This window comes from Sprattus sprattus (genome assembly GCF_963457725.1).
Source record: "Sprattus sprattus genome assembly, chromosome: 3".
Taxonomy (NCBI): Eukaryota; Metazoa; Chordata; class Actinopteri; order Clupeiformes; family Clupeidae; genus Sprattus; species Sprattus sprattus.
The window spans coordinates 43,114,038-43,128,301 of NC_137922.1; the positions used below are offsets into that span (position 1 = coordinate 43,114,038).

Genomic DNA, 14,264 nt, shown 5'->3' on the forward strand with positions numbered 1-14,264 from the left:
GCATTCATTAGCCTACTAGTAACAGTAATACAACATAGCCCCATATGTTGACACTGAGCCTTATGCTGTAAACCGTTGACAAAATTATAAAACACTACGTTAAATAAACCTACATTATGCGTTAAGAGAAGCCAGATACGTTGATATTAAACCATGTATGAGAATGCACGTCTTGGATAGTTTGCTCCTGAGCCTTCTGCCGTAAACCGTTTGTGTTTGCGCATGCGGACTCACATCAGGCAGCGGCGGACTCTAGACATCCTATTGGCGGACTCACATCAGGCAGGGTCCTCACATTTGGCAGCTACAAGCCCCAAGAACCGCCAGTATCAGAGACAGATTACATTGATCTCAATGGGAGCCAAAGGGAGGACGTCCTCCGTGCAGTAATTTCTTGTTACGATAGGGGGTGCTAATGTTATTTTAACTCAGGGAAACAAATTATAATATGCATAGTATTAAATACTGATATCAAACTGCATTTTTAAAGGAGTTTAGTCAGTTCAAATACAAAAATACATTTCTCAAAAAGTTTGGGGAGGTTCTTCCTCCGTTTCCTCAATGGAAGAACCTCCTCTGATATGTATACATTTTTAAAACTTATCATTTTGAGTTCTTGTTTGAGTTGTTGTTTTGGTGGGATTTTCATCCTAAGATTATAACAACTTTTAACTCCACTTCGTCATAAGATGCATGTAGATTCTACTTACTCATTCAGAGCTGAGTGTTTTCCCACATCCTTGTCTGTCCTTGTGGCCTTGGAATGGCTCTCCAGTTCTTTTGAGCTGCTCAATTCGTCAGGCATATCCTGAAAGAGCCTGTCTTTAAGGCCTCTCCTGCTGCAAAGGGCAAGTCTAGTCTTATACCATTATCAAACAAAAGCATAAATTGAGAGAAAAGTCTACAGGGCAACTTCGCTGGACAAAGATGTGCTTTTTTTCCCCACTTCAGGACCATTTGGTTGGACTTTTTTTTGTTCAAGGCATCTCAACTCCCTCTTAGAGCACAAGACCCATTTTGCCCGAGTGTCAAGCAATTTCCAGGGCACTGTCAATGCCGAGTGGCACTTTATGCTTCAACAGAACCTTGCAGCTCAGCGAAGGCATCTGCAAACAGCAGGACTGTGTTATTTTCTCAGCGTCCATCGCCTACATCAAGCACCTGCCGTTCACCTGGACATCAAGGCAGTTCACGGCTAAGATAGACCTCATGATTGTAGTCTCTTGTGGGGGGGGAGGGAGAGCAAAAATAGCAAAAGCATGCTGGATGTTCTGTTCCCGTGGATTGTGTCAGCGTGCCATTCATCACATGCAGGTTTTCTGTGTACTTAACATGGAAAACCCAGCAGTAGCACTCACGAGTCATAAAATGAAGTACACAGAAAAGACATTTTAAAAGCATGTTTAAACTGATGCGTTGGAATTGTTGAGTCAGAAAGGTGATGCAGGATCCTGTTGAGGGTATGATTGTCCTGTACTTCCAACCATAGGACCCTATAAGCTTGGATCACTCTGCTCTTGTATGATCATTGAGCTGTACTCACAAAGAGGTACAATCTTTAGAGGATGCAACAGTCTTTTCAGGCAAATTTCCAATCTTGTTGTTGAAAGCCACCATTTAATGAGGGCCTCTCTTTAAGCATTAACACTGTCACCTGAAGTGCAACAGACAGAGATGGAGACAGACAACCGGGAGGGCGCCTAATTCCCCGTTATTATTGTTAATTGCTGTTATGCCGAAACACAGTATGAACAATACCCGCAAAGATGTCAAACAGCTGCGTTTTGCTCTCAGTCATTAGATGTACTCTGTTTTGTGACGTTGTAATCATGGCTTCTTTCAATCATCTCCCCCCCACCACCCCCACTTGACGGTCATATTGGCCCCCTTTTCAGAGATTATTAGTTTGTTTTTTTGCAACATCAGTCAGTCACCAGAAAATGAGGCATCTGTTGTCTTTGTTTGGTGCCTTGATTAATCTTCCGTTTCAGGACGAGCTACACCTCAACACACTCTTTTTTTGTGAAATGTGTGTTAATAGCTAGATATTAAAACTGTGGAGGAGAATGCCATAATCATTTGCAATTAGAGGACTCCATATTTACCCTCCTTGGATCCACATGTTTTGATTTGTTGCCGTAAGTGATGCGCGACCTGCACTCACCTCGAGCGCTTAATCAACATGGAGGACAGGGGTCTTGTCAGCAGGAGCAGGAAGGTGGCGTGCCATACTGCGTATGTGTTCGTGTGACAGCACGGGTGTGTATCTGTGCCTAGATTTGTTCAGTTCCTCCCGAAGCTCTTAATTAGCTAATTAAATCAATAGTTAGGCTCAAACATGACACGGCGTCACCTATTTCTCAGGCACTTTCTAAAAAGGTCAGTGTTGCAGAAGCGTAGGAGAATATATGGTTGTGGGTATCATTCATCATATCATCAGACTCCAACTGTCTGTTGAACTCAACTGATTAGATAAATAATGACTTCACCCTGTTAGAAACACAAATGGGGAATATTAATTAGTCTATAACTGGGATGATACAATGTCATGTTAACGGAAAATGACAGTTAATGTGCAAGAAAAGGGCATTCCTATCAGCTTTTGAACATTGTCTCACAGTTCTTCCCAGGTTATTCCTAGATGTTCCATTAGTTCTTGTTTGTGAGGGAAAGGAAAGCTACCTGGAGAGTGGGCTTCAGCAGAACACCTACATTTACACTCTCCAGTGACCTGGATGTGTTACAACAACACAGTCTATCTGCCGTACTGGTTGCTCTTTCTGAATTGCCCACAGGCCCTATATCAGGTATAGGTACAGTTGGCAAGAATTGATGCATTAACACACACGTGTGGACTCTGTTCGGTCAGGCGGAGTTTCCCCTTCATGGCTGCACCGTGTGTGTGTGTGTGTGTGTGTGTGTGTGTGTGTGTGGCACAGGTGGTGTCCAGGCCCTTTAGAGAGTCAGTGGGGTGTGTAGGAGATGTCTGCACTAAATGTCACGGGCAGGGGCAGGAGGAATGACTCCCATTCAAACAGCCGGAGGCACCACTGACATTTCAGCGCCTGATGTAACCCCTACCATCCCTATCCTTGAAGAACGATGTTCTGAGCATTTATACAGTACACCATCACACACACATACACACACTCAAAGACCCATTAACAAATTAACTGTGTAAATAAATGAGACCTTGGAAAGGATTTGAAAACTGTTTGTAGACACACACACTCTGTCTTTCTGTCTCTCGCTCACACCCACAAACAAACAAACTTTCAGAGTGGACTGGGAGAGAGAGAGAAACTCTGAGAGAGATTGATGTTGGCATTTCAGTGATCTATGCTTCCTTGTGTCGGAGAGAAATCTAGGGTGATCCGAGAGGAAATGCTGATGGAGAATGGAGCGTCATTCCTCGCACGGTGGAGAAAGGTCACCATCTTAAGTGATGGCAGCCATGTCAATGAACCTAGCGGCACCTTCAGTTATCAGTAGCCTCACCGCAGCTACTGTATCCTGCCCAGCGATTTGTTTGGCTGAAGGAGACAAGGAGAAAACTCATCTTTCACGTCGTCAAGAGTCTGTCTCTAGTGTTATTGTTATCTAGGCTATACCGTTCTAGAAGATACCTTTGTCTGTGAAAGGAGGATGAAGTGTGTCTTAGTGCAGTTCATGTAACGACGGCCATAAATGTCAAACCTTGAATGGACTGGAAGTGCTCGTCTATTGCTAATGAAACACTTTACGTTATGTCGAACAGTGATGATTATATAAGATTATTAGCCATGTAAGTTGTTGAGTGTTCCAACTCATTTCTGCCTAATTAAGCCATGGACGTCGTGGGTCATGCAGGCAAGTTTTATTGAGTATGCATCGATAGCCATAGATAGCTGAAGTGGCCATGCAGTGGCCTTAGACCATGTCTGATTGTACATTAAGCAGCTGAGCTCCTGCAGATTCACATTTTGTCGGGGGCAAGAGTAAACTTTTGTTGGCATATTGCCCTTGCCTCACCCCCGCCCCCCCCCCCCCCCCCCCCCGCTCCCCCCTCTCAGGTATGCATTATCACAGCGCTTCTTGTGTCAAGGACATCAGCAAACCCCAGGCGAAAGTAAAATCCAACCTTTTCTCTCTCCCCCTCGATATTAATTAAAGCCTGCGTACTCTGTCTTTTTCCTCCCCATCATTAAATCATGCTCATTGGCTCTCAGCCAGTACAGTAGACGGCTTAAGAGTATGACTGTATGCAGCAAGGAAAAGAAGGAAGTCATGCTGATTAGCCTCTGGGTTAGAATAGACAAATGTTATTTTCTTTTCTTTTCTCGTCTTTTTTTTTCTACCATCCTCCCCTTGTCATAAGAAACTTTTTTTCTTCTTCTTTTCCTCGGGCAAGACGTAATGATGTTGAGATAAATGTTTCCATAATGAAGGCTCATTTGCATGAGGTTTATCAGTCAAATATTTACATGCTTGCCATTAGCGGAGCGCTATTGATATTATGAAAAGCGTCCTAGGCCCCGCAATGTGTCTCACGGCGTGTCGAAGTCGAGGCGCTTCCTTAATTAAAATGGCTTTGTGAGTTTGGGGGGAAAAGCCTCCGAAGAGCTTTGGGAGATGTGTGTGGTCGGACCCTGATAGGCAGACAGTAAACTTTTGCGAATTCACAAGGGCAGATTTGGAGAGGAAGAGTGATGAGAGTTAGGGAGTTAGTGTGTTTAGTGTTTTTCCTTCTTCTTCTTCTTCTTCTTCTTTTCCATTTGCATAGTGAGTGCCTCACATATGGCTGTACCCACGTGGAGCTCGATATGCTGAGTCACTCAACTCCACTCACCAGGGGTATGTGTCGTGCCAAGCTGGTTCAGTCTTCCTGTGAGCTCTCGGTCGTTGCTCTTGCTATTGACTCACTGTTGCCATATCGGAGTTTTATCACTAAAAAGTTCATCCAGTGCCGACCCTGCGTGGGCCTAAATCCCGAATCGGGTGCCGGAGTTCCGACAGCATCTGGAATCCAGCGGATCCACAAAGTTTCATCGCTGAAATGATGTTTTTTTGTGAGCTGCCACACTGTTGCTCAACCACTAAATAATCAATGTCGCAATCAACAATGATCCAGCGAGACTGTCCAACCTTCAACCCCCATCCCCCATCAACCCTGGGGGCTCCATCCAATCGATCAACATCCCTTCATGGAATAATTTGTCAGCCTTGTTGTGTAATCTGTGTATATAGGTGCCGACTTGTTGGCAAGCAAATTAGGTCATTGATGTTGTGACACTCCCTCTCCTTGTGGAAGAGCTCATATGTGTATTAGCAGCCAGGACCAATTGCCAGGGAATTATCGGACCTTTTCACACCCTGTGCCTTTTCCCGACTCTGAAAAGCATAGATGAGTTGCGTGGCGAGATGACAAATCCATATAACGATTGCGGAAGACAGTCGGAAATGGGGCAGCTTGTGAAGGATGGATGGATGGATGGATTTTTCTAATGCAGCTGTTCTATTTCAAATCTACAAATTAACGGGCTTTGTGCGTGCCAGGCTCCCCTCAAGTCCCCTATGGACCAGCATAAAAGAGTCATGACTGAGTTCATATACCCACTCAGCACAGGCTTGTCACATCCCTCTCAATGCAGATTGGTGGTGAGGCGTCCATCACTGCCATTGGCATAAACCTCCCCGCCCCTGCCACCGCTGCTGCTGGTGGTGTTTTCTTCCCAACGTTGAAGAGGAAGAACACACGTCTGGCTCTTCTGTTGGACTACATATGCGGACGCAAGGAGGAGAGTCCCGACATGGGAATGCTGCTCCCATTACAGACCTCGATCAGAGCGAACAAAGGCTCACCGTTCACTTCCAGGGAAGGACTACAAAGACCCAAATTAATCATCGTCCCCAAGCTATACATGCACTAACACACACACACACACACACACACACACACACACACACACACACACACACACACACACACACACACACACACACACACACACACACACACACACACACACACACACACACGTGTAGCAGGCACACTCGGATATCTATTATCGTGCTGTGCAGAGGATCCAGTTTGGCTCACGAGCTTCACAGAGACATTAGGCCCGCAGTCTGGAACCAAACTTTAATTGGTTGGCTGAGTGTCCTAAAGGGCTGTTGTCCAGGGCCCTTTTTGAAAGTGCCTGGAGAATTATAATTGTGCCATGATTATTGCGTCTTCTCACCCCCCCACGTCCTCCCCTCTCCCCCGCCCCCCACCCCCCTCTCCCCACTCTTTGCTCTTTGATGCGTAATTAGGCTCTCTTGTGCACATTTTTTGTCAGTGGCGTATGAGCAAGAGTGTATGGCCAACTCTGAGATTACTGATGGTTTGGTTGCTTACAGCCCGGTGTGTTTAGTGTTTATCACCCCGAGCCCAAGGAATGTTTACTTTTCCCCCCTTAGGACACCATGGGCATTTCGCCTGCATTGCCCTTTTCTCATTGTTTGTGTCGTTTTCTTGGAAAGGGCACAGAATATCCAATCAAAAAATGTCCGATCGAGATCTCCCATACCGTCTGATGGAGCTGGGGGGATTTGTATTACTTGTTAAACGCGTTACAGCCAAAAGTTCCAACACCATATAGTCCTTTATTTGTGGTTTTAACATGAAAGCTACAGGAGAATCGATGGCCGATCAATCTCAATTTAACAAGAGTGAAGTTCAGTGGGCCTCTTCCCTGAGGGAATGATTTGAAACGAACGCTTCAACAAAAGACCAATAATATTGTTCTGATTCCTTGCTGTGCTCTTGACTGCCATGTAGTGTACTGAAGAATTTACTTTGGAGTTTGCTTTGCCATCCTAGCATTGACTCCGCTCCGTGACAGAGCTGGACACAGACACATAAGATCTATAACTGTGTGTGTGTGTGTGTGTGTGTGTGTGTGTGTGTGTGTGTGTGTGTGTGTGTGCTCTTCCCCCTAAGTTCATTTTTAGGTGAGGGAAAGCCAGAAAGAAGAGCGGAGGACTTTCACAGCAGCCAACTGAATCATATTCACAACTTGGTCATTGAAGTGTGTGTGAGAGAGAGAGAGAGAGTGAGAGCTTATAAACTGAGCTAGTGTGAAGAGCTGAGGCATGGCTGCTTAGGTGTGGAGTAGGATGAGCAGCAGCAGATGATTGGCTAAGATGAATGACAAGCAGATGGGGAGCTCTGGCTGTCTCCACAACCAGGCTGTTTCTCAAAATGTCTATTAGGGCCACAGCATGTATGTATGCCGTCTCCCTCTACCTCTCTTTTTCTCTGTCTGTCTGTCTCTTTCTGTCTATCTCTCTCTTTCTGTCTTTCTATCTCTCTCTCTCTCTGTCTGTCTTTCTGTCTCGCTCTCTCTCTCTCTCTTTCCCTCTTCCACTGTCTTTCCATCCATTTCCATCTCTCTCCCCAGCTCTCTGTCACAAACATTCTTTTTTTTCTTGCCATCTGCTTTCAGCACGTCTTTTTTTGGTCTTTCATTTCGGTGGGGTGTTTCTCTCTCTCTCTCTCTCTCTTTCTTTCTCTGTCTCTGTCTCTGTTTCTCGCTCTTTATTTTTCTCTCTCTCTCTCTGTCTTGCTCTCTATCTCTCTCTCTCTCTCACACACACACACTTTCATACACACACACACACACACACAGTGGTTGATGGAGATGAATGAAACCTGTGGTAGTGTGTGATGGGGTGGGGCTTGTCGGGGTAATTTCAGATGTGATGTAATTGATTCAATCTTAAATCATCACACATTTTACCCATGTGGCAGGGTGCCGGCCTAGTGCAAATGTCATCAGCGTTTGATGAACACCAAGGTGATTATCACGCTGCACACCAGAGAAGGGGAGCGCTGATAAGGCAGCAGACTTAACCCCTTTGGTCCTCCTCTTTGCGCCTCCTGCCCCACTCTTTCTCTCTCTCTCTCTCTTTCTCGCTCTCTCTCATCTGATGCATACAACATATTCACACACATTCTCACAACTCCCACCACCCTACACACACTAACACACATACATCCTCAAGCACTCATTCACACTCACTCCATAACTCAATTTCCTGTGTAGTGTATGACCGCGCATGGTTGGAGCTACTCCTGAATTCGGCGGCAATCCTTTCTGCCCGATTGTATCCTCATGACGTCTGTCAGTGGCACCTGGCTGTATGGGTCCTTATTCAATAGCGCACGCCATGAATGATTCAACAGGCTTCTTAAGCGTGTTTGGCACTCTGTCAAAGCAAAGGCATCGAGCTGTGCAGCTGAATTGTGTCTCACTGTGATTTGCTCAAGACACCCAGACAGAAATATTTTCCTATTTATTTTTATTTATTTTTTTTAATGGCATATTCCACAGTGATACAGCAATGCAGCCTTCTTCCCCAGATATAAAAGCAATAGAGTCTGCTTTGTGTTGGTTTGGGAATGTCTTATTCCTGGGAGTCTTCTCCCTGTAAATAAAGGGCCACTAAAAGCATGGTGTCAAAGCTGACTTTGAATTGTTCCCCATGTGGGATGATGACGATGATGCCCAGATGCATTAGTGTTTAGACGTTCCCATACGTCGACTCGCATGAGATCAGTGTTCATCAGGGGGATTGGTTTTTGCTCCTTTCTGAATGGGGGTGATGTTGCTGTCATTCAGTTGTGTCGTCTCTTCTATGGCTCTTCTCTCTCTGTCTCTCTCTGTCCTTCACTCTCTCTCTCCTCTCTCTCTGTGTGTGTCTCTTTCTCTCTGTCCCTCTCTCTCTCTCTCTCTCACTCTCTCTCTCTCTCTCTCTCTCTCTCTCTCTCTCTCGCTCTCTCTCTCTGTCCCTTTCTCCACGGCCATGCTTGGGTCATTTCACCCATTGTGTTTCAGCAAATTGTGGGTGCAAACAATTAAATGCTCAGTGCCCATAATTGAGCCATTACATTTTTAACAGGGTGTCAGTTTAATAATTATTATACATTTGAATCTGGTTTGATGCGGGGCTCTCTTAGGCCACTTAATGTCTGCACAAACACACACACAAACACAAATACACACACAAACACACCTTAATGTATTACCTTTAATTAGTCAGCCAGGTTTTAACATCGCTATTGATTGTGCCATTGTCATCACTGGCAGGATGAGGCTGAGGTGCTGGGATCGTCATTTAATGCACTGGAACATTGACACTTTTATTCACGCATTCCCAAGAGATGTAGTTAGCTAACAGGGTCAGCTCTTGAGCGTGTGTGTGTGTGTGTGAGAGAGAGACAGATAGAGAGTGAATGAGCTAGTATGAGTAGAGTCATAAGGGTTATGTCTGTCTGTGTGTGTATCTTAGCTTTTGTCAATTGTGCGGGTGAAAGTGTGTATAGCTACATTGTTTGTGTGATCGCGTCTGTGTAATTCGGGGAGTATCAGTGCATGCAGCATTAAACCAGCAAGAGTGACGACACAATGGCTTTGCTTTGCTTGCTAATCTCTGAAACAATTAGAGCTTAATATGGCTCACTCTTGCTCATCGCAAATCCAATAGCAATCAAGTCCATGTCCTTGGCACCTGGAACCTGGGTTTAGATATCGACCCTCCCTGGGGGTGGGGGGGTGCAGCTGACGGGAGCCATTGCGCTGCTCTGTTTTACGTTCATCGATTAACCCTTCAGCGACGGCCACATCGCCGGCACCTCCACTCGGTCGCCTTTGAGAGGAGAGGGACTCGTCAGACGGACGTGAAATTGAGATGTCAAGCCAAGCAAAACTGGGCGCTCCAAGAGGCCTTTTCAGCTGCTTCTGCAAGATTTGCCCTGGCTTCTTTTTGTTTGTTTGTTTGTTTGACTAGGTTTTATCTTACTTTTGGAGAAGATTTTATATTTCATGGCAAGGAACTAGCTCCTGACTGCCCAGTGATGAACTTTGTCACTGATCCGAATGTGGCCCCCGTACTTTGGCTTTTAAATTTGGGAATGTCTTTTTCAATGCTGCGGTTGAGTGAACCCAGCAGACCCAGCCGAATGTGTTTTGTTTTCGAAAACAGAATCGTAGGAATCGAAAGAAGCAAGGAGTCCTTTTCGGTCCCAAACAAATCGATACAAAGGTCTCCTTCAATTTCTGAAGTAAAAGGAGAGGAAGGGGAAACTCTTGTTGTTATGGGTGGCGCAGCTGAGGGGCTAACGCTAAGTCTGTCGCCTCCCCCCGCTCGGGGGGAGAAGCAGTAGTTCCTGGAAGTGGTGGAGATAGGAGGAAACACAATGCCATATTGCAGCAACCCACGCAGAGCCCACAGCGAACATAATATGTTGCTCAGTATTGATCTGCAGTAGCTCTTTCTCTCTCTCTCTCTCTCTGGTTCACATGCCCTGCCCTCCTTCTCTCGCTTTGTTTCCCTTACACATATGTTCTCCTGTAACATAATCACAGTCTCCCATCATGCGAACTGATGTTATGATATTGATGGTGGTGGAAATTGATTTGAGGGTCATGAGTTTTTAAAACATCTCGATTTGCAGTCATACTATGCTTTAAACACTTTATACACACACACACACACACACACACACACACACACACACACACACACACACACACACACACACACAAGCAGACGCGCATACAAACACACACTCACTCACACACACACACACACTAACTCTGTGGAGTGGATTTATTCGGCATTTGATAAAATACCGTTGGAATTAGCAATGGAAAGGACTGTATATTGTCAAAACGGGGAGGAGATCAATGCGGCTCTGCCTATGCCGTTCAGTGAGCGCATGGTATCGGCACGATGGTGTACCGCAGCCCCAGACGACTGTTGAAATTAAGCAGGATGCATGATTAATTAGACGGCACCCCTGGAATACTGATGCCTGGGGAATCAATGGCAGAATAATTGCTTGTCATGCGTGTTTGCGGCAAAAGAGAAATTTCTCCCATCCAATCTCTCGTTCGATTGGACCAGACACATGTAAAGTTTTTGGGGTTTCTTTGCCTTCATCTTCTTTTTCTTTTCTTCTCGTTTTTCACTGAAGGAAAGATGTACTCAACCACCTGTTTGGGTGGTTGTTGGAGCTGAGCCAGGCCTGTCAAGTCACCCCCCTTTCATTTTTCATTTGGTTGTTGTTATTTCTCCCCTTCTCCAAATTTCCCTCTCGTTCAAACGTATCAGCGACCTGCTGTGGTTGTCGTCCCCAACCCCTCGGGTGCTACGAGTGGCCAGACATTCACACACCAAAGCCCATCCCCAGACCTAAACCACAGCTGTGGTGCGAACACTGCCGGACATGTTATTGGGCTGTCCGTCGTCTGCGTTGTTTATTTAACAGCCCACCAGTACGCTGTGCCCATGCTGGTGCTTTTAGAAGTCCTATGTGTTGCATTTCAATGTGCTTGTGGGGGCATCTTGTTGACATTTGGTGTTTTTGGAGTTGCCCCCCCCACCCCAACCCCCACCCCCCCACCCTAAAGCACTGTGTGTGTTTGGGATGCAGTTTCTGTTGTATTAACCTCCTTTGTTCTCTCTCTCTTTCTCCCTCTCTCTTTCTTTCTTTGCCCTTTCTATTTCTCTCTCCCTCGCTGTGTAGCAACTGATGCGGGAGCGTCAGCAAATGGCGAGTCGGCCCTTTGCGTCCGTGTCTGTGGCTCCAGAGGTGGGCTGTGAGTACGTGAAGCTGCTGCAGGGAGGCTCTGAGGTAAGGCACACGATATGCACAGAATGTCCACTAAGACCCACTTAAAGCTTATATATACATAAGAACCATGTACGCTGAAACACCAGGTGAGTGAAGTGCTGTCTGATCCCTTGCAATGCAATCAGGTACAATACACACACACACACACAGCAGGCAGCGACTGGAATGTCACTCCACAATCCATTAGAGGGGAGCCAAGTGGCACTCAAAGTGCATTACGGACAGTTGAAGGGCACGGCGCGAAACACGGGGTGTGGGAAACAACAGGTCCTTTTGTCACCCAGCCAACGGCTGTTAAACGCTAATCACACATGCCTTTGTTTACAGAGATTCATTTATCTGTGGGGATTTTGCCTGTGTTTTTTTGTTTTACCTGTCCCTGCTCAAACATATTTTTGGTACGTTCTGCAGGGAAAAAAATAAAATGCACGCACGCCGAATACGGTTTCGCTTTTCCGGCTCTTCAGTGGTCGATGCTGACATTTCATCGTGCACCAGTCATCTAAATGCCACGTTATTATTTTTTTTGCGGCTTTAGGAGGGAATAATCGTGAGCCGCATGCATGAACGTTGGGTCAAAAGCACCTGCGATTGCTCTTAATCCGCCTCCTGCTCTTAAATTAGAATGTTTGAGAGCCGAGTGAGACCTTTTCGAGCTTTTCCATTTCCATCAGATAAGGCGAGTGCACTTATAGCGGCGCAAATATGAAACTGACAAACATGTTTTTTTGGTGCGTGTGTGTATTTTTGGGGGTCCTCCATTTCTCTCTCCCCACTGTTCAGGCAGTGTGCAACACAAACAAGTTTCATAAGAAAACTATGTTTGAACCTTGGACGGGTCTTAACCGAACAGCCGTTTGGATTCGTATGTGTTCTCTCTTGGATTTGAAGCGAGTTTGTTGTTAAATAATGTTTCAGAGGAGTTCTGTGAGGCTACCATAGTCAACTCACTCCTAATTAGAATAAAGATGTAGAACAAGCTCCAGTATCTTTCCATTTCAGCAAATTTCACTTTGCGCTAATTCAAGTTGGCTGGGCGACCATTAGTTTCAATACAGTCGGGGTACATAAACCACTGTCAATCTTTTTTTTTAAGCACTCAAATGTTGGAGGCTAACCGCTTAACTTTGCAGACACCATACATACACTTTGTGGAAACTCCAGGATAGCCAGGCTACATGTAGCCTTAGTATGAAAACATTGATGTGATTTTAATTGGTGTTTGGGCAACCTTATTGTCTCCATGAACAAATTGTTGTTTATATAGTGTATAACGCCAGCTTATTCGAGGAAAGTAGACCCTTGTAGATCTTCATTTAAGCATTGGAACCCACCTTTCAACAACCTGACAGGCTAACCGCTAGCTAGCTTCCCAGCCATGAACTGCACAGTACCACAACTACACTTCTAGGACCAAACCAAACATACTTGCGGTTTTTGTGACACAAAACTTGAATCATGATACTGAGGCACATTTGCTCGTCTACTTTCAACTCAATAAATACCACTGGTATCTTGATCGCTCTCTTGAGAGGATCAAAAACGCTGTCTGGAAAAGTATCTGTAAAAAGCGGTGGAGTGCCAACTGTTGTCTGCTGAGGAAGACCCAGGACTATTAATTTTCTCACTTCTGTGCCGTGTAACTTTACCGCCAGCCTGACACAGAGATTAATACCGCAAGCAAGAGATTATGTGCAGCTTCATAATTCAGCGCATCTCAAATCTAATGATACAGCAAATGTTTTTTTTATTTTTTTTATGTCCGTTTCGTCCTCGAGTTCATTTGGAGCGGACTTGTTTCTGACTCCTTCGGCATCATCAATAGGCTCGCTGCATCCTCTGTTCGCCATCAAAAACATTTAGTCACGTTCGCCCATCCCTCCCCTCCTTTCCCCGGCGCGTTCTCACGAGCGCCGATCAAAGCTGACATGTTTATCTTTTCTGTGCCTGGCGGCAAATGCGGACTCCAGATGTGGATCCGCAAATACACTCACACGCACAAACACACACCATCGCCAAGTCGCCAGCACCTGAAGGTGAAAAATGTGCACGATACCGCCGTTCTGTTTCATAAAGGTTAATTAAGCAACATCTGGCGTGCCAATCGGTGTTTATGCCACGCGCGCTCGGCATCGCACTGCGTAAACACCACGTGCAAAATGAGCGGGCCCTCCATTCTGGCATTTACTGGCAGGGTTGGTTAGGCTGGAGTTGGGGAGCTGATGGTGCTGTCTTCACCGTTCTCCCTGAGGCCGTGATTAACAAGAGCTAACTCTGCGTAATGTGTTTGGAAGCCTGAGTTTCTATCAGTAAGCATTCTGTGCCCAGGAGGATGCTGTTGACATAATGGGTCAATTTTGGCTTCTTGGTGGTGTGTGTGTGTGTGTGTGTGTGTGTGTGTGTGTGTGTGTGTGTGTGTGTCTGGCGTGTGTGTGTGATTGAGTGCATTTTTTTGTTCTTCCTGGAAGTAGTTTATGAGAGAATTGTGCCTCTTAAGATGAAGCTGAGACATCAGATGTTGCTGTCAGGCCCAACATCTTTTGAGGGGAGGTTTTGAATGGGGGCAGGGGAGGGTGATGTTGGAGGGGGCGACATGTTTTTT

At 45.7% G+C, this 14,264-nt stretch overlaps 1 protein-coding gene across 2 annotated transcripts in view; it reads left to right on the forward strand.

The window, feature by feature from the left end:
• atrnl1b (attractin-like 1b) overlaps positions 1-14,264 on the forward strand; it is a 124,659-nt gene that overhangs the window by 89,445 nt on the left and 20,950 nt on the right. For both annotated transcript variants that reach the window (XM_080835076.1, XM_080835077.1), the window contains exon 27: positions 11,555-11,662. In XM_080835076.1, the coding sequence (XP_080691202.1) occupies positions 11,555-11,662 (108 nt within the window). The remainder of the gene's footprint in view (positions 1-11,554; positions 11,663-14,264) is intronic.